The sequence below is a fragment of the Lepidochelys kempii genome, chromosome 10 (genome assembly GCF_965140285.1).
Source record: "Lepidochelys kempii isolate rLepKem1 chromosome 10, rLepKem1.hap1, whole genome shotgun sequence".
Taxonomy (NCBI): Eukaryota; Metazoa; Chordata; order Testudines; family Cheloniidae; genus Lepidochelys; species Lepidochelys kempii.
This window is the reverse complement of record NC_136389.1, coordinates 62590464-62610408: the sequence shown is the minus strand read 5'-3', so window position 1 is coordinate 62610408 and position 19945 is coordinate 62590464. Positions and strand designations below refer to the sequence as shown.

General features: G+C 40.5%; 2 protein-coding genes across 2 annotated transcripts in view; both read right to left on the bottom strand.

Annotated features, from left to right (window-relative positions):
• Positions 1 to 1270: 1270 nt before the first annotated feature.
• Positions 1271 to 9437, bottom strand: BCL2L10 (BCL2 like 10). The gene is made up of 2 exons (XM_073303855.1): positions 8962 to 9437; positions 1271 to 4185 (listed from the first exon to the last, which is right to left on the bottom strand). Exons 1-2 carry the CDS (start codon positions 9433 to 9435, stop codon positions 4054 to 4056), a joined length of 606 nt encoding a protein of 201 aa, XP_073159956.1. The 5' UTR covers positions 9436 to 9437; the 3' UTR covers positions 1271 to 4053.
• Positions 9438 to 13958: 4521 nt separating this feature from the next.
• The window catches only part of GNB5 (G protein subunit beta 5), a 28294-nt gene continuing 22307 nt past the window's right edge, over positions 13959 to 19945 (bottom strand). Inside the window, exons 9-11 of the mRNA XM_073303854.2 lie at positions 18072 to 18168; positions 16603 to 16769; positions 13959 to 16180 (exon numbers count right to left, since the gene is read on the bottom strand). Coding sequence (XP_073159955.1) covers positions 16169 to 16180; positions 16603 to 16769; positions 18072 to 18168 — 276 coding nt within the window. The 3' untranslated portion in view covers positions 13959 to 16168. The remainder of the gene's footprint in view (positions 16181 to 16602; positions 16770 to 18071; positions 18169 to 19945) is intronic.

The window sequence follows — 19945 nt, the reverse complement described above, 5'->3', positions numbered from 1 at the left end:
CGTAGCAACATTACATGTAAAGTTATGAATTGCCCCCTAGGATGCTGTTAGCACATGTTCAAACCTATGAAGCCCAACTAGGCAGAAGTTGTTAAACAGGTCTAGCCTAACCACAGAAATGTGTGTTTACCTCAGTTTACATATAAGCAATAAACAGGGTCCGGGGGACAGCAACGGGGGTAAACTAGTTTCTCCAGAACAAAGGACAAGCTGATGCCTCTAGCCTAGTGGTTTTCAGACTGCGGGTCACGACTCAGTACTAGGTCGTGGAATGTAAGGTACTGGGTGGTGGTGGCTCTAGTCAGCACTGCCAACCAGGCCATTAAAAGTCCCATCAGGGATGTTGCCCGGCTAAGGCAGGCTAGTCCTTATTTGTTCTGACACCACACTGCGCCCTGGAATAGGGCAGAAGCAGGTCTGGCTCCTACGTGGGCTCCATACCCTACCCCTGCCTCAAGCACTGGCTCTGCACTTCCATTGACCAGGAACCAATAAAGGTGAGGTGCAAAAACTATAAAGAGGCAAAAACACCCTAGGTTATCTTTTTTACTTAAGACAAAGAAACCCGCCTTTTGACTTTGGGAGGGATCCTGACATGAAAATTTGGTTAGCAATGTTGCTGTGAAAATGATTTTATCTTGAACTAAGTTTTAGGTCTTAGAAAATTTTATCTTTATTTCTCTTGTAACCATTTTGGATTTTAATACCTTGCACTCATTTTAAAATATTTGTATACAAAAATTTTAAATAGTTAAAATTAATCCAGTGCTGTATTTAAACTGAGCTGTTTGGGAGGTTGTTGGATATTGACCTCTTACAGGGCAAAGGGACCTATAATATCTGAACTGTCCAGGAGAGGGTAGGCCCATGCAGAACACACACACTAGGGAAAATTTGTAATTGGGAGTGTGTTGAGGTCACCCTGAAGGTAGTAACTATGGCTGCAAGGGTCAGAGTTGCTGGATCAGGACTGCAGCTATACATAGACACTCAGGATATGACCTGCCTGCCGTTTGCTGTTGAGTGGCCCAGGGTGGGAGTTACACAAAGTACGGTGAGGGAGCCCAGGTTGCAGGGCAGGTAATGACAACCCTTCAGTGGTCTGGACTGCACACTGGAATGAGACAATTTTATCTTTGCTCATATTTCAAGTTGGGCAAAAGGGACAGGACCCAGGATATGCACATTTCCATACCGTATTTAACCTTATTTTGCAGACAAAAAAATCTGAGTACATATAGAGCTACTTCAGAAACTAAAGTTTTAATTCCTTTTTGTCACTGATCACATGATATTCCAGTTACAGAGAACATAGGGAAGTACTCAAGTGACTGTTTTTGGGAAACCACCATTATTTCCTTGTGTTATTCTCTCTTACTGATAAGTAACCTGTTTTGGGCACTACAACTGCAGTTACCAATAAATGTGGTTTGGCACAAGTCTAACTACTCCTCTTCCCCTAGAGGAAGTCTCCTAAGGTGATCAATGGGCAGATTTACATATAGAGCAACTATTTCAATTATGTACCAAGGGAAGGGACCACACCTTATCATAAGCAGATTCAGTGCCTCGAACAATAAGGCCAGAATCTCCCATTAACACTGAATTTGCAGGGTTAGACAACAGAAAACAAGTACACATTTTTATTCTGAATGAACAGCATTGAGGGGGAGATAGCATTCTCTCCATCCTCTCTGGAACTTGCCAACTCTGAATAAATAATATTGCCTTCTGGCAGTTTCCCTGCATTTTTATTCATGGTTAGCACAATGGAGTTCTACATACGATATAAATTACAGTGCAGGGTTCTCAACACCAGAGAGTAGCACTAGGGAAACTGCTCTCCCCATTATTACCTCATTTATACTGCTACGCAAACACCTTGGCATTAACAACAGAGAAGTGAAGGGTAGAGCAGTTGCAATAGTTCACTGCAATTTCTTAGTTTTTAACTTAAATGATGTCTACCAAAACTTCACCCTGAAGCTTGTTCACATTTGCAGAGCAAAACAATACTCCAGGAGCAACAGGATTTTGTTTTTTGGAGGGGAGCACTGAGGAGATGTTAGGTAATATTTGGAACAAGGGTGGCAGAGGGACAACTACCCAGTGCGTGAAATGCTGGTAAGAGTATATTCATCTGGGAGGATAACAGGAAAATTACAGTAGTTTGTTTATTTTCTCTTCAGCTACATGATACTCTGGTCTCAGACAGACAGACATTCCAGCCTCAGATTAGCCACCCCTTTGTAGTTTGTGCTTTGTAACCATTTGTGTATTTATCCATGTAAGTGTGCAGTTTAAGAAACCCTGAAAGTTCCACAAGCATCTTACAGAATGGGGCCCGGGGGATATTTTAAACATGTTAAGCCTAAGGCCTTGAAGAATTTAAGCCAATAAAGTTTTAGATGGGTCTAAAAAACTGTTTAAACCACACCAAGTAGGGAGGAAGGGGAGATAAGGGGTAGAACATAAGTGTCTTTAATGCGGGTCTCTCTCTACATAGCGCCTAATAGAAGTATCAGGGTTCTTAAGTAAGAATGATAAACTTCTACCTCCATGCAAGACTTACTAGCACTTCTTCATGCTTTTCATTTTCTGTTCTTAATTGAGCTCTATCCTCCTAGCACAGAAATCTGGACAATACAACTAGCTAGCTGCAATGCAGGCCAGTATTGAAGAATACTTTTAATCACAGTTCTTCTGAATCCTTCCACCTATGTAGTCAGTCACTGAATTACTTCCTAAAATATTAGTCTGTATAGATAGGGGGGGAGGGGGTGTTCTTAAGGGCCCTTCACTAAACCGAGCTGCAGGAAGTGGTTACAGATAGAACTGTTAGGAGATTATGCACATTGCTGCAAAGCCACAAGCTCCCTTTTGTTTGCTGTCAAAACACTCAAAAAAGGTAGAAGTAAGTTTACGCATCCAGGTAAACGGTTAATGTTCATGTTTAAAACAGGTATGCCAGCCATCTGAATAAATCCAGGAAGATTTAACTTTTTAAAATAAAAATACTTAATAGTATTTATTCACCATATTAAGTCACCACAGTAAAATTGTACAAGCTACAAGTAACCCAGGAAAGTTAAAAGCTACTAGAAACAATAGAAAGAAATACACAGCTTGTTGACAACAGACTAACACTGTTAGATCAAGGGAGACAATGGTTGATATACACTAGAGAGATCATGAGAACCTGTATTCAAAATGAAATTTCAAACAAAAATAAAGATGTCATGGCTACAAGTATTATACAGTGATAAATACTTCAAAAATATATTAAGATATATGGAAATTCTGGTTTTGACAGGGAAATCCAGAGAAATTCCAGCCTTCAATGGATTTCCAAATATACCAATTAAAGTTTTCAATAGTTAAATTCCTTTCAGTAAGAACAGATTTTGCAGCCATTTCTGCTTTTATATCAGTCCTCACCTATTTGTAGTGTAGCTGCGTACTATTCTTAGTCATATTTCCTTAATATTAAGCCATAATGTTCTTTACAACATAGGTACTCATTGCTCTAGACTAACCAATGAATTGCCTCTCAGTATTATGTGCAGTGCATCACATTTGGAGTTATAAACCATATTACATTACAGTTAGTGTTAGCTCACCTTACAGCATAGCTGAAGTTGTGTTCTAAAGTTACTCCCATTTAAACAAAATACCTTGAACAAAGTGTTTGGTTGCAAGACCGCCACGGCTTATTCTAGCATAACATTGAATACTCTGAAGTTACAGTACATGAATGAACTATGGCAATATTTAGATTACATCTTTCAAAGAAAGAGGTCCAGAGGATGGTCAGAGCCAATAAGCAATGTGTGCATGCACAAATGGTGGTTTAGGTACACATTTTCATTTGTGCTGTTACTGGGTAGCAAATAAAGCAGTTTATAGCCAAGGATGTGGTAAGACAACAATTCTCCAAGCCAGTTAAAAAATATAAACTTCTATCTTCTTAATGAGTCAATCCTATAGAAAATAGACTGAAATCTAATTGGCAGTTTGTAGAGTACTTTCCATTGCAAGATCCACTGGATCAGCCTATCGTACAGCCAAGAGAACAGCTAATCCTGCTAGTCCAAACCCTGCAGCTGCCATGATCGCACTGCTTATGGTACTGTTCTGGTCAGTTGGTTGAGAGCCATGTCCATTGAAGAAATGACAGAAGCCATCCTAGAAAAGCAAAAGAAAGTGAGAATTTGAGTCTCCTTGGGGTAAAGCAGAAACAAGCATGCTTTGGTTATTTTAATTCTTCACTACTTTGAATACCACACAGATATTTAGAAGACAGATATCTGTAAATATGATTTGCAGTGCAACAATCACCTTCCTAGATGGAGACATTTAGTATGTCACTAGTATATTTTTGCTTTTTTATTCAAGTCTCTGAATAGAGCTGGTTGTATTTTTTCTTCATTCACGCCTGGGAGAATATTTGAAACAGTGCATGGAAATTTCCACTTGAGATAGAAGTCTTAATGTGGCCCCTTCTCCCAGTTCCATGCATGATTCTGATTACACATGCTACTTGGAAAGTCTGCAAGTAACTCAATTCAGAGTTGACCTATGACAGAATGAAGCTGGCAGCTGCTCTTCCAGATCTTTATTCATGATAATCAAGAGTGGCAGTAATACAACACCAGATGGTCATGTTTGAACTCTGTTTGGCAGATATCTATGTAAACAAGTTATGCTCTTAATTTCTTCCGGAACTTTGTTCTTTACACTTTAATTTGTGCAAACAGTTAATGCATTTTTTGGTAAATGATAGTTTACATTTTAGCCAACAGTCAGATTTCAATTAGCATTCAGGTGAGCAAGTGATCACTTAAAAAAACCCACACAACTAACTTTTCCAAAAAGCAAAATAATGAAGCCAAAGGCTCTTAGAAAAGTTTGTTTTATTCTTATTTGTACCAGCATCAAATTATCAATACTATTTAAAATGATGTTTAAGAGATTGTTTAAAATGTCTGAAATTGAACTAAATGCTAGGTATTCCACAATCATTTTGACGGTTCTCCAGATGTGTATTCCAATTACAATAGAAAACTGTGCTTTGAGTCATATACAATGATTTTGGGTATACAATTGGTCAGATTTTTTTAAAAATCATTATTATTTGCTCAGAGAGCCCCATCAATGCAATGACAGTTTTGGAAGCAAGTGGGAACACTGGGTACATCAAAGGAATCAAGCATATAGCTCAGTGGTGACTTGATATATAAATGAAATTCAAGACTTGCATGTCAGTTCTGTACTATAAATATTTGGTGTTCCTACTTTGAAGTGTGTTGCTGAACTTAATACAATAATTTGGTCTACATCTGTACTTTAAGTTTTCAGCTAAGCCTAGGGCCAAATCCTTGGCCCAGCAAAGTCAACAGTAAGATTTTCATGGACTTAATAAGGACAGGATTTGATACAAAGGTATTAGAAGCCAAAATGCGTTTGCTTAACAGATTTCTGAGAGCTTTAAACAAGGCCAACCCAACAACATGTCAGCACACTTCTAGAAAGTGCATCTAGCATATTTCACATCCCTCATATCCTTAGTATGTTACTTGTTGGTTAAGGTATCTGCTAAAACACAAGTTCAGTCAAACAGAGTCTTCTCTTATTTGAAAGAAGGGCATAGCATCTGAGTACTTCACACAAGCTGGTTTGCATATTAACAGAAACAAATAACTTAAAGCTACATTGTGGCTTTGAAATGTAGCTTGTTGATTGCTTAACATTCAGAGAGACTAAATGACATGTTCTTGGAACCCTTGCCCAAATTCTTTCATTCATTATATAATCAAACTTCGGCAGACTCTCTGCCTGGAGAAAAACAAAAAAAACCCAGATGTTCCTCTCCTAGGTTTTATTTGAAAATGGAGATCTGAATGCAGATTTCTATGAATTATTCCACCTCTAGTATTATGGGAAGTCATTCTTTTGAAGTTGATTATGCATTGTATCAGCAGAAAAATCTAGTCCCATATCCAATCTGACAATAGCCAGTATCAGATGCTTCAAAGAAAGCCTATAAGGATTTTCAACCTATGTGCTCACTGCAGAGTTTGCTTGGATGTGAGTAACTGCACTACAAAGGGGTACCAAATTCCTGCGTTGATGCTGGTGCTGCAATCCCCTAGGTCTGTTGCTAGGAATTCTGGGGACATATCCCATGGCTCTTTGTGCTCAGTGAACTGTGCAAACTTGTCTGTCCTGGGCACATGGAAGAATTGTGGGAGGGAACTGAAACTATCAGCACTTGGGCTGTGTTGTAACTGCAAAGTGGGTTGGTTACCAGCCCAAGTAAAAGCAGATCTTGGCTCTAACCTACACACCCCAATTATATCAGCTAGCCGAAATTGAAAGCACCACCAAATTCAGCTGAGAGGTCTGTGTGCAGATTGGAGAGGGCTGAGGACAACACTCAAGAAAGAGCCCAGGCAAACTCTGCTGTGAAGATATACCCATGTATTGTGGTCACATTTAATATTAAAGTCCAATGAGGGCAGGAAATAAATTTTCCCTACCATTTAGTGGTGGAATTATGCCTTGAAGCATGAGGGTGTGCAGCCTTTTTAATGTGTTTTATCTAATGTAGGAGTGGATGTTCTTATCAAATGAAGCATTCCATTTTTGAATCCTACTAAGTTTTAGATTCAACTCCATGGCAATGGACTTCCACCAGATTGCTTCCTGTTACTTTTTAATTTCATTGGGTGTTCTATTTTGAAACAACCCAGTTTAATTTATGTAAGAAACATAACACCTCCATTATATCTTCTCTACCAGGATTTTGTCTCCATGTGTCAGACTTGTATTAAAAAAAAGTAACAAGTAGCAGATTTATATTTTGTTGCAAAATGTTTGGCAGCAAGGAACTAACCTAGGTAAAAAAATTATATGTGAACTAATCCCTATTCCAACCTAGATCTGCAGTCTGACTGGATTTCAGACTGCAATGTTTGTACAAATTTAGATGTACCTTTCCACATTTAGCAATAATTATGAAGTGTTGCTACTGTGTGTGACCACCTTTTGGGAACACTTCCTCCACTGAATTGCCTGAAATAAGACACCTTGAGTATACTAAATATGTCCCGACTCCTCTCCAACTGGATTAGAGCAGGCAGCTTGTGCAGCTGCAATCCTACTAAGAGGGTTCCATCATTTAATCTCTACTGGTGGAAACAGGCAGAGCCTGAGCAGTGACTATGATCCAGGGTCTCCATGAAGTCCAGCTAAAGTGATAAACAGAGTCTCATTTAGCCCTAATACTTGTTTCAAAGGCTTCATGTTATGCATCCCATAGTTTATAGAGTGCAAGCCAATTCCAGCCACCAATTTAAATGGTACTTCAACTTCACTGTTAAAACAACAGGGTAGTAAAGATATCAAAATCTTGTCTACACGATAACTTCCATCAGTTTAACTCCCAGTGGTAACAAGTCCACTGGGCAACACTTTAATCTATTTAATGCTTTATCACAGCTAGCCAAGATACAACTTCAGTTTGCCTGCCCCTCTTGACCCCCTTACCCACAGAGTATACACTACAGAGAATACCATAGAAAGAAACAGGAGATTTTAAGAATTTAGTTAGGAAAGTTTTACACTCCATTCTCCCAGTTTGCATAAGCAAATTAAATTGAGACTAGACAGTGACAAGTTCTCAATATCCCACAGTTTATCGGTCACTGTGGCTGTCTATACTATAATGCACAGCCACATTGACAAGACACACTTCAGCATTTTAAAATTAGTGTCATAAATCTGGATCTGCTGGATCTGTAGCATTCAACACTCATTCTAGCAAACACTGCATCTATAGTAACAAGCTTGGAAGCTGTAATTCACCACTGGTGGAAGCAGCAGTTTCACTGAAACACAGAAAGAACTTCAGTGTTACTAAAGTCTCATCTACATTAGAGCATCCACTATGGATAAATAACAATTAAGTTATTAGCGTGTACAAGGTCGTGCAATGCTGTGTCTAGTGTCCTTTCTTGCAATGGGTGTTAAATTTATCTGAGTGACCCCATCCACACTAGTGACACAAACACTGGCTTGTCAGAGCACTACATGACATCAGTTGTCCCACATGACTGAAAATCCCAGATCCTGTCTGCATTAAATAGAGCTGTGCTAGGAAGTGTCCCCCACGTCCCACCCGCCCGTGTGGGAGTTGGTCTAGTTTGGACAAAATTGTTTGAAACTAAGCATAGCAGGCCCCTAGACTGCAATATACCAGACTATCAGTAACAAAGGCGCCCCCGCCCCGTCCCCCTCAAGGTAGGGAGAGATGGTTTGGTAAATGGACTGCCTAGGGAGGTCAGGGAAGCTCTTTCACCAGGGGATGGTTAGACAACAACTCCTACATCTCGGCAGCGGGTTACACAAGAAGTCACACAAATGAGGGTCATTCTTGTCAGTTGCCAGCTTGTGCAGATGGAGGAGTGACTTGCAGTCCCTTCTAACCGCATGGGTCTAGGATTCTATGGGGGGCGGGGAATCACACCGGGGTCAGGGAAGCTCCAGGCCACAGCATCCTCCCCAGGGCCTGGGACAGCATAGCTCCCATATATGGAAAAAATACCCAGCCTTGCGTGCAGACTGAGTCACCCTCCCCCGGTACCCCAGTGCGCGCGGGGCAGCTGCTCCCCCCGGCAAGGCCCTTGGAGCGGAGCGCGCTGCGCTGGGGAAGGGGCTCACACGCCAAAGGGGCTCTCTCCAGCGGGCAGTCAGCACCGCCGGGGGGCGGGCGGAGCGCGGCGAGCCTGCAGGCAGCGGAGCGGGAGGGTTTCTATGGTTAGTACCCGGCTCAGGTCAGAGCCTCCCCCAGCAGGCGGCAGCCCCTGGCCAGGGCGGGACCACGCGGCCCCGGTGCGATGGGCCACACGGTCCCCAGCCCGGCCACTGTCCCCCCTCCAAACCGGCCCGGCCCCCCCTTACCCAGCCGCCGTGCGCCTCCAGCCACTCGCGCTTCTCCTCGGCCAGGTAGGCGGCCAGCACCTCGGCCAAGCGGCCCGCCTCCTCTCGGCTGCCCTGCTCGGCCAGCGCCGCCGCCAGGCTCCCCGCGAACACCACCAGCGCCAGCACCCGGCCCCAGTTCAGGCCGCCCTCCGCCTCCAGCTGCTCCGCCACCCGGCTCAGCAGCGCCGCCGGCTCCCGCCGCTCGTCCAGGGCCAGCGGGCGGCAGGCGCGGAAGAAGGGCCGCTCCCGGCTCTCCAGCTCGCTGGCCGCCCGCCGCAGCGTCTCGGCCGCGGGGCTGGGCGGCGGCAGCGCCGGGTCCCCCAGGCGGTGCTGGAAGTAATCGCCCAGCAGCAGCGCCGTCTGCTCCTTCAGCGAGCCCGGCATGGCTGAGCCTGCAGCCCCGCCGCCGCGGACTAAGCAGCTGCCCCCGCCGCGCCCACGTGTCCCCGGCATTGTCCGCCCCGCCCCGGCAGGCTGCAGCTCACAGCCGGCCACTAGGGGCCGCCTCCTGCGGCTGCAGCCCGGCCAGGCCGGCGGTGGGGAACTGGGCACGAGGGGCTCGCGTCCGGCCTCGGGAGAGTATCCGGGCACTGGGGGGTCCGTGTCCTGCCCCGGGGAATGGGGCGGATGGGTACCTGGGCACTAAGGGGCCTCCTTCCACCCTGCGGGTGGGTACCCGGGCACTGGGGGGCTGTATCCTGCCGCGGGGCGTGGGAGGGTGTCCAGGCACTGGGAGTCTGCATCCTGCCCCGGGTGCAGGTACCCAGGCACTAGGGGGCCGTGTCCTGCCCTGGGAATGGGCAGGTGGGTACCTAGGCACTAGGGGCCACTTTTTACCCCAGGGTGGGTACCCGGGCACTAGGGGGCTCTGTCCTGCCCAGGGGTGGGGCAGGAGGGTATCCGGGCACTAGGGAGGGCCAGGGAGATGACTTATTTGATAAATGTTCACCATGCACCTCATAGTAAGGGACCTTTCCAGTGCTTATTACAATACTCTATCCTATTAATATTATTTCTAAAGTAAAATATCAGGCAGAAAACATGGTAACTTTCCTGCCATATTAATAAAAACAGTCTAGCCAGAGTCTTCTCTCAGGACTGGCTTACACACAGTTTTTGTACTGGTATAACTTTGTTGGTTAGGGAGGTTTTTTTTTTTTTTTTAACCACCATGATTATAAGCCCTAGGGTGGATGCAGTTGTAGTGGCATTCCCAATAAGCTTTATTGGTACTACATCCACACTCAGACCTTGAAACCAGTAGAGTTAAAGCAGTTCAGTTTTTGTGCGTAGACAAGCCCTCACTTTATCCCTGTGTAAATCAGGAGTAAGAGGGGATCCATGCTCATTGTTTCTCGGTGGTTATATTTTCATTAGTATGCTTTGGCACAATTCACCACTGCTGAACCTTCAGTGTTATTTATAAGCCAGATCCTGTTCCCAGGAAAAGTGAAGAGAGCAGGATTTGACCTGTAAAAATAACATACATATGCACTACAGAAATGTGGATGAATTTTGTGGTAACAACAGGGTTTCCGCTGCATGTGTTTACACACCCGCTTCCATATTTCTCCTTCATTAGAAGCCAAACGGATGTGATTGCACTTACGCATTCTTGACCTGCCTGACATCTTTGGAAAATAACACACCAAATACACAGCACCCACCTGGACTCTTGTAAATGCCAAGAAACATACTGGATTCTTTTTAGACAAATATCAAAGTGAAATTAATCATGTGTCTAGATTAATGATTCTATGATTCTATGATTCTATGTGCAATGTAAACTAATTGCATTTACTCATAAAAAAAGAAGGCAAGAGGTGCTACTTAAGATATAAAATGTCAAACAATTCAGCTGTTAGTCAACAAGCTGTGAGTTGTAGGATAAAAACTATTACATTAAAAAAAGTGGGAGATGAAAACAGTTTCCAGAATTATGAACAAATTCATGGTTGAAAATCTCCAAGTGGCTGTTATTTATTTCCAGATCCACAGACAATCCAGATGTATTTACTGTATAGGTCAATTGTCTCACAAAAACAATCCGGAGTGGTACAGTTAAGCCCAAGCTTGAATCTGTAGATATACCTATAAGATTCTGGCATGTATTAAAACATGACTGGTTCAATCCTGCCCGGCCAAAACTGCTATTTAAGCCATGGGAATTGCAGGTGCCCAAGGGAATATTGGCTGGCTAGGTTTTGAATTTACCAAAACAACACAATGACATTTTCTTTTACATGGCCTTGTGGCTAAAGCTCATACAAAATTTAGAGCTCAGAGTCATTTCTTTTATGAGAGCTGCTGGGCCAAATTCAGAGGTGCTTTTCAAGTATCTATTTTTAAGCAAGATTAAAATAAACGTAGTGCATTGGGTTAGTGGCTATACAGTGCAGCATATGGGGGTGGGGAGAGGGAGGCAGAGAAGACTCAATATATACAAAAGTGTGTTTATTAGCCAATCTTCAAAGCAGAGCAACTGGATTCCTGGAGGATTGGAAGGAGGATTCAGTACCTTTCACTGTGAGGTGATGAGTTCAACTCCAGCCCAGGCTGGTAACGATAGAAATAGCTGGCTCTCTGGTGGCTCATGAGAATGGAGTTGGTGGCAGTCCAGATGTCCAACATCACTATTGTTGATAAGCGTCAATCTCAGCAAAGAGGCCAATAAGAGTAACTAACTGCGATGTACAATGAAGTGCCCTCTCACTCCTAGAGATGAACCCTTTAGAATAGGATCAGGACCCATCACAGGGCAGCTAATGTTGCTGTCTTTGCTGTAGCTGTCCTGTGCGAAAGGGAAATCTTCCATCTTGAAGACTACATTACTTTTTATGAACAGCAAATCTACTCAGAAATAGTCTAAAAATATAGATATTTGGAATCAATCCTATTGCAGCTTGTTGTGGTTAGATCACTATCAAGAACTGGCCTGTTCTCCTGGGTTCATCGTCAGGGCAAACTCAGTGTAACAACCCCATATAAGGTAATTGATTTTTTACCAGGGAAATTTAACTTGGGTTTATGAGTTAAGTTTTGGATAAGAAACCTGTTTTGGATAAGAAACCTGGGATGTTACCTTTTTCTTTTCAATAGGGCAACTGCATAAAATTGTTTAAATCAGAGCTTTTCCCTGTGATTGTAAATCTTCCAGCAGGAATTTTCTATGGCATTTCCCATGGCAAGAGAGATATCCAGTAACTACTTCTCTAGCATGTTCCTGTTCCTCCCTTCCTGTTTATACATTAATTTTGTTTAACAGAACGAAGCAATGGATGTTTGACAGTGAATTGGCCCTTGATGTAGCTTCCCTTTTATACTCAGTACTTTGAACATGTTTATGGTCAGCCCGCTCAGTCCCTCTGCATTGCATCTCATTTACCACTGCTCCCCAGGGCAGTTTATGTTATTACAGATCTGAGCTTATGTTATTACAGATCTGAGAGTATTATTTATATATATATATATATATATAGTTACAAAGTTTTTCCTAATATTTAACCTAAATCTCTTGCTGCAGATGAAGCTCATTACTGCTTGTCCTACCGTCAGTGGACATACAAAACAATTGATCACAGTCCTCTTTAGAACAGCTTTTAACATACTTCAAGACTATTATCAGGTCTCCTCCCCACCAGTCTTCTCGTCTCAAGACTAAACATACCCAGGTTGTTTTTAAACCTTTCCTCATTGATTAGTTTTTCTAAACCTTTTTATCATTTTTGTTGCACTCCTCTGGACTCTCTCCAATTTGCCCACATCTTTCCTAAAATGTGGTGCCCAAAACTGGACACAGTACTCCATTTGAGGCCTCTCCAGTGCAGAGTAGAGACAATTATATACTAATATATACCATATATTAAATGATATACTTTTTTGCAAGTGCATCACATTGTTGACTCATATTCAATTTGTGATCCACTATAGCCGCCAGAGTCTTTTCAGCAGTACTTCCTCTTAGCCAGTTTCCCCATTTTGTAGTTGTGCATTTGATTTTTCCTTCCTAAGTGAAGTAGTTTGCAGTTTCTCTATTGAATTTCATCTTGTTGAACTCAGATAAATTCTCCAATTGGTCAAAGTAATTTTGAAGTCTAATACTGTCCTCCAAAGTGCTTGTAATCCCTACCAGCTTGGTGCCATCTGCAAATTTTATAAGCATACTTTCCATTCCATTATCCAAATTATTAATGAAAATATTGAATAGTACTGGACCCAGGACTGACTCTTGCAGGACCCCACTAGATACACCCTCCTGGTTTGACAGCAAACCATTGCTAACTAGTCTGAGTACAGTCTTTCAGCCCGTTGGGCACTCCTCTTACACTAATTTCATCTAGATCACATTTCCCTAGTTTGCTTATGAGACTATCATGTAGGATTGTGTCAAAAACCTTACTAAAAATCAAGATATATCATATCTACTGCTCCCCCCCCCCATCCACTGGTTAGGCCAGTAATCCTGTCAAAGAAGGAAGTTAGATTGGTTTGCCATGATTTCTTCTTAACAAATCCATGCTGGCTATTCCTTTAACTCCTGTTATCCTCTAGGCGCTCACAGATTCATTGTTTAATCATTTGTTCCAGAGTCCTTCCAGGTACTGGTCTATAATACCCCATGTCCTGTTTCCCTTTTTAAAGATAGGTACTATGTTTGCCCTTCTGCAGTCCTCTGGGACCTAATATCCTCCAGCACTTCTCTCCTTTTTTCTTGCTGAAGGGATGGAGGAATTAGCAGATGTTATGTGAGATCTGTCTCCACAGCATTGCCTGCTCACCATGGCTCTTTCCACATGGCAAGGGACACAAATACTTTCTAGCATATTCAGATTCTGACTGTATCAGGTCCTTCATAGGACAAATGAACAATTAGTTACAGGGCAAAGTCCTTGGTGCCATGAGCATATGCCAAGGAGTGGAAACAATAGTGTAATCGAAAGCATCTAACTTATGTGCAAGAGGACTATAAATACACATTTTCTCAGTATGTAAAATATGATTTATTATATTTCGGCCATTCATAAGTATCAACACAATGCAGTCTGTTCAAAAACAAATGTCTTACCAATAAATATCTAAACATTAATATTAATTTTTTGAACAAATGCATACAGTGTAGTAACTCAATATTGCACAATGAGCTTCAGATGCCATATTACAATTTCCATAGTGCATTCAATTTGTTACAGGGATAATTTGCCACAAATACTGCAAAGCATTGGAGCAGACTTTTCCAAGCAGGAACAAGTGAACTACTTCAACAAGGAGTGAAGGCTGATCTTCTCCATGTAAAGTGAATGATTGTGTCAATATCCTAAATTAATTAGTTCTGGATTTACGGAACTATATGTTTTCATTAATGAGGAGCCTTTGTTTCTAGTACAATTATACTACACTTTTAAAAAAATTTTTTTAAAAAAAATCACTTCTTAAATTGAATGAAGTTATGAACTACCAACCCCAATAGCCAATTGTTTACTCTTGACTGCATCTAAATATAAAATTTACCTTTCATCTTTCAGAGATGTACCTTATTTATTACATTTTGAAAGCCTGACTGTACTACCCTCACTCACAATGAGTAGAACCTTACTCCTCAAATACATCCATCCAATTCAATGGGACTGTTTTAGCAGTAAGGTACCATTCAGTATGAGCAAAGAAGGCCCAGTCTGTCCTTAATCGTTTTCAATATATGAACACAGCTACAGCTTTATATATATATAATTGGATCTGTATGGCCACAGCCACTGTATATTACTTGACAACTGTCACCCATAGGGCCAGATCCTGCAAACATTTGCTGCTAGACATTGTTGGATGAGGAGTCTTATTGACTTGACTCACTGTAGTAAGCAGTATGGCTGTAACAAGTGTTGGCATGATTGGGCCCCTAAACAATGTTCCCAGGTTTCACTTTTGTGCATTCTCCATATAGGCTCTGATCCTACAGTCCTACTAGGATAAAATATTATTACCTTCAGTGGGAGCTTTGTCAATGGAAGGACTATGGAATTCAGCTCAGAGGGTCTGATTCTCATTTACACTAAGGACACTTTATGCTGCTCTGACACTGTAAAGGGGCCTTAACATTGAAATATATTACACTGATAGCATGTTAAGGCTGCTTTCCACACCTAGAATGGTATAAAGTAGCCTTAGTATAAATGAGAGCCAGGACCAGAGAATGAGTATGGCTGACTTGTAAAGATTTTATTATCAGTATCATTTTAGTGCTTAGAAGTAGTATCTCTTTAATTCAAAGAAAATTCACTCACCAAGTGATACAATTAATAATTTCTATGAAACTATTGGTTAAAATGTTACCTTAGGACTATATAAACCATGAATTATACTACTCGTCTTTGTAGCTTATCTTTATGAGTTTAATTGAATTCTTTAAATTCAGGTCACAGAGATGAAATAGTTAATTTCATCTAAAAGGATATAAGAAAAAACAGGGATTGAAATTATTTTTTTTAAACAAGAAAATATACTTTTTGTGACAGCTAGTATTTTCAACATTAGATTCTTTGCTCCCTAATTACCACCATTGTGGAATCATCTGTAACTCCATCATAAAGTGAAGTATCAGAAAGCGAATTTGCTTCTTAACTTTTCACATCAAAATTCAATGTAGTACTATGGAATGTTTCAAAAGTCATAGATGATTCCCAGATAAAATCAGGTGTCTGGTTTTTGCAAATTTACTTTAAAAAATCAATTCTTGCAAATAATAAATACATAATGCACTGGACTACAAAATTCTATGATACAGATGATTTCAGGGAAAAGTCTGGTTTTAGAATGATCTAAACTATCTCTAATAAAAGAAGGTAGTCTCGAAAACAGAATTAAACACATTTTATTTTACTACAAGTTGATGTTTGCGATGTGTTAAAAACAGATTACCTTTGCTATCTAGTTGTGTTTATTTGTGTTTTCAGTAACAACATTTGATAGTGTAGCTAATATACTGAATTAATTCCTGGCTAACAAGTTGTCCTAGCTTGTTTTTGTTTTATTTTGATTTGCAACCAATCAATAAGTCATGGAAACTACAACAGAAATGCTACATCTTTCTAAAGGACATTTCACATTTGCAGATTGAAATTTCTTTTTTTTTTTTTTTTTTTGATAGCCCAAGGTTTCAATCTTCATTTGTATTTGAAAACAGCATTGCGTCTTATGCCCAGATCTGTAAAGATAAAATTCAAACAATTCTTTAGGGAATTTTAGTTTATATTCCATACAAACACATAGGTTTTCAACAAAAGCCTGGTTAATTTGCAAGAGAGCCAAATTCTTTTCTTGGAACTTGTAAATTATGTTAATGGTAAAGAGTTGAGGATGGAGCAGTTACTTTAACTGATAATTTCATAATTTCCCAGTGTTTAATTGTTTAGTGATAATGTTCTGCTAACACTTTCTTTTAATGATGAATATGTTCTTGACTTGGGGAAATATTTAGGCCTTATCTACTGTTTGCAGCAGTAGCCATGATATTACGGGGCTTTAATTTCTTTGAAACAACTGGTTTCATATTTCATCCCCTGGACATTTTCCATAATGAATTTACCAATGGAAATCCCTGTATTTTTGGAAAGAAAAATCCCTTACTCGTAGAGTGTGATCCCATGATCCTGAGCAGAAAGCAGTTCCATCAGGTGAAACGCGTAAGGTGCTAACTCTGTTTTCATGACCAAACAGAATGGATACACGAGACCCTTTCAGAACATCCCATACATTTATGGTGTAATCATTGTAACCACCAAATAGTAGGCGACCTGCAAACAGAATCACATTTATGCAGATTAATGGCTTAAATGGTTAAACTTCTAAGTAATAACAGTTAATGAAAGGAGAGGAAGGAGGGTTTTCTGGCTGAAGAAAAGCTGTTTGTAAGAAGTTTGAGGCAGAGTCAGGAATAGAAGTCAGATCTCCTGATACTCAATCCTATGCCTTAAATACGATATGCCAAAATATGCCATCCTCACTCTACTTTCATGGGCACTATAGGATGTTGCTTCAATGCAAAGGTGTATATGTTCCTTCTAAATTGGACTACATTACTCTTTGTGCATTCCAAAGCAAAATCATGCAAGTCCAGCCTCAGATTTTGGGTGCCCACTTTGCTACAGAAAATGTATTTTACTTTGTAACTACATGACACTTAACATGTCAATATCGTGGCTCTGCATGGATATTGATTGACAGCCTCTGCTGGTCAGCTATTACTGGCTTCTGCAACTGAAAAGTAATGGTATTTGAGCCCTCTTATTTAAAAGAGTATTAAAAATTCCATGATTGCACTTATTAAAAACATGCAATATCTTTCAACTGTTACAGATGAAAGATTCATTCAAAAGAGTGATATAGACTGAAGGCAAATAGAGCACTTTAACAATTAATATCAGACAAAAATATTCTGATCATATTCTGGATATGTTTATAAAATTGTTTATAAAGGGTTACCAAGTGATTAATAGATGTTTTAATAAATGGTTAATCAATTATTATAGCTTGTTATAGAGTCCAACAGTTCAATATCTTGAGCACAACTGTGACTTATATAACCACCTACAGCAACTTCTACTTATGTGCTTATAACCACCTATATCATATACTACTCAGGTCTGTAACATGCTTATAACATGTATTAATCATTTATTAACCTTTTATGAACTATTTATAGTATACCCTACATAGAAAAAGTGACCAATATTCTATTTCTAGTTGCATTTGAGGTGGATTTAAAAGTGATGGGTGAAATCCTGGCCCCACTGAAATTAATGGCAAAACTCCCACTGACTTCAGTAGGGCCAGGATTTTACCTCATAGCCGCATATTATTTGTTGATAAAATTTAAAAATAACCAATTACATTACTTAATAAAAAAATCTTTTACAAAGAAAGAAGATATTTTAATGGATGGAAAATTTCTTTCCATATTTAATTTAGCTCATTTCTAATAACAAATGTTCTCAATTTAAGCTGAAAAAAGTATTACATTACAACCTCAGCTGCATCCCTGTCTAAATGCCTCCCTGCAGCAAAAACCTACATATCCCTCAAAATTCAAATCTCACCACTGAGAGAGAAATCCACGCTAGAAGCTCCGAAAATGATGCTCTCTTTGGAATAAATTGCTACTTCTCGATCTGCACGAAGGTCATATAAACGACACTAGAATTAAAGCAAAAACAACATACGTTCATCACTAAGGATTAGACCCAATTGCTACTCCCTCACCCTGCGCAAAGCATGAGGAAGGGGACAGGAATTCCAACCCTGTGGGCATGATGTGGAATGGCTGTGCAGCTTCTGCTCATGGGCTATCAGAGTATCTGGGACCACTGCACAGGCTGTTTAGACATGTGGATCCTAATTGTGATCTAAATGACCTAAGGCTGACTGGCCTAAACTGAGCGATCCGCTTGGCCATTCCTCAAATCATCTCTCCATGCTGACTCAGAGAGGAACTGTGGGTTCCTGGATTCAGAGTATCCACATACAGCTCTTCCACAGTCTATCTGCCCTCCTGCTTCATGATGGGTTTACAATTGGAGAGTAGGTACAGCCTTTTAGGGCTGGCCAGAAAACAATAATTCTATTTCATGCAAAAATGGAAGCTTTCAGAATGTGTTTTCATTCTGCATCAGGACAAAAAACAGCTTTCACAATTTTTCACAAGAAACCACAGAGGGAAATTCCAGAAAATTCCATCCTAGACCTGAGAAAGCTTCCCAATGAAAGTTGAACCACAATCAATACATTTCCACACAACATTTTGGTTTTGATGTAGAAGAATCAGCATTTTCCAAACAAAAAACCCCACACCTTTTGCTGAAAAATTTCCAATCAGCCTTACAGACTTTGGCTTCACATGTCCATTTATTTGCTGATATATTTTAACTTTAATATGGAATAATAATAAGTTTAATATGGAAACTTCTATATTCAGACCAAGAATTTCAGCAGCCTGGAGAACAGCACTTACTCAGCCCTGAAATCATATGTGCTTTTGAAACTGTATTTCAACTAACCTGCCTCAATAAGTTAAGTCTAAGCAAACACTGGCTAGCTGGGTTTGTTAATATTAAGTCTTACTAATGAAATGTGGCTGATATTCAAGTCTGTGCATAAAGCAGAGACTATATTATTCACAGACCTTTATAAACTGCAAGGTATTTGAAGTCAGCGTTTCCTGGCACTATGAGCTAATGAATAATTCTGTCAGAAAATTCTGACAAATGGGTCAGTTCACTCCAAGTGAGAAAACGCCTATATAAACATACATTTATGACAGCCCATCAATCAGTCAGGACACTCAGTTCCACAGCATCCCCAGGCATTCTTTCTGGGTGACAGAAGTCTTACAGTGCTGCTCTCAACATTCTCAATCTAAAGCAGCAATTTGCTATTTCTAATTTAAAAACAAACAAACCCAGTAGTCAGAGGAACTGACCCAACTCCATCCCTCAAAGCATGAAGATGGAATTTTCCATTCTTCTATTAGTTTGGAGAAATTCCTCCACAGTTGATTAGATTTTTTTTTAAAAACTAATAGCACAGTTGCCATAGTTTGTGGTACTTTTGAAAAATGAGTGTTCTCATATGAATTTTAATGATGGAGAATTTCTCCATTTCATTGCCTGCACAATGCAGATGCTTACAGTATGATACCCCTATTTGCTAACATAGACTGTACTCTAAGCTAGATGTATTAATTTATAACAGAGGCTTTTGGCTTCTAAAAACAGCATGCACTTTGTCCAGAAAATGCACAAAATGTCTGACCCCAACCCATTGAAGTAAATAGAAATGTTTCCATTGAGTTAAATCAGCTTTGGATTAGGCCCAAAATTTGTTACATTGTCTGAGCGCTTCAGTAGGACTTTGCGTCCCACCCAAGCTTAAAGGCAATGCTTGAGCAAACAGAAAATATCTCCAAATTCCTTCT

Bases quoted from the DNA above. Each gene is read 5' to 3' on its own strand.
- BCL2L10 (XM_073303855.1), bottom strand. From the start codon at position 9,435: ATGCCGGGGACACGTGGGCGCGGCGGGGGCAGCTGCTTAGTCCGCGGC. The intron at 4,186-8,961 runs GTAAGGGGGGGC...TTGCTTTTCTAG, and splicing joins TGGAGGCGCACGGCGGCTGG to GATGGCTTCTGTCATTTCTT.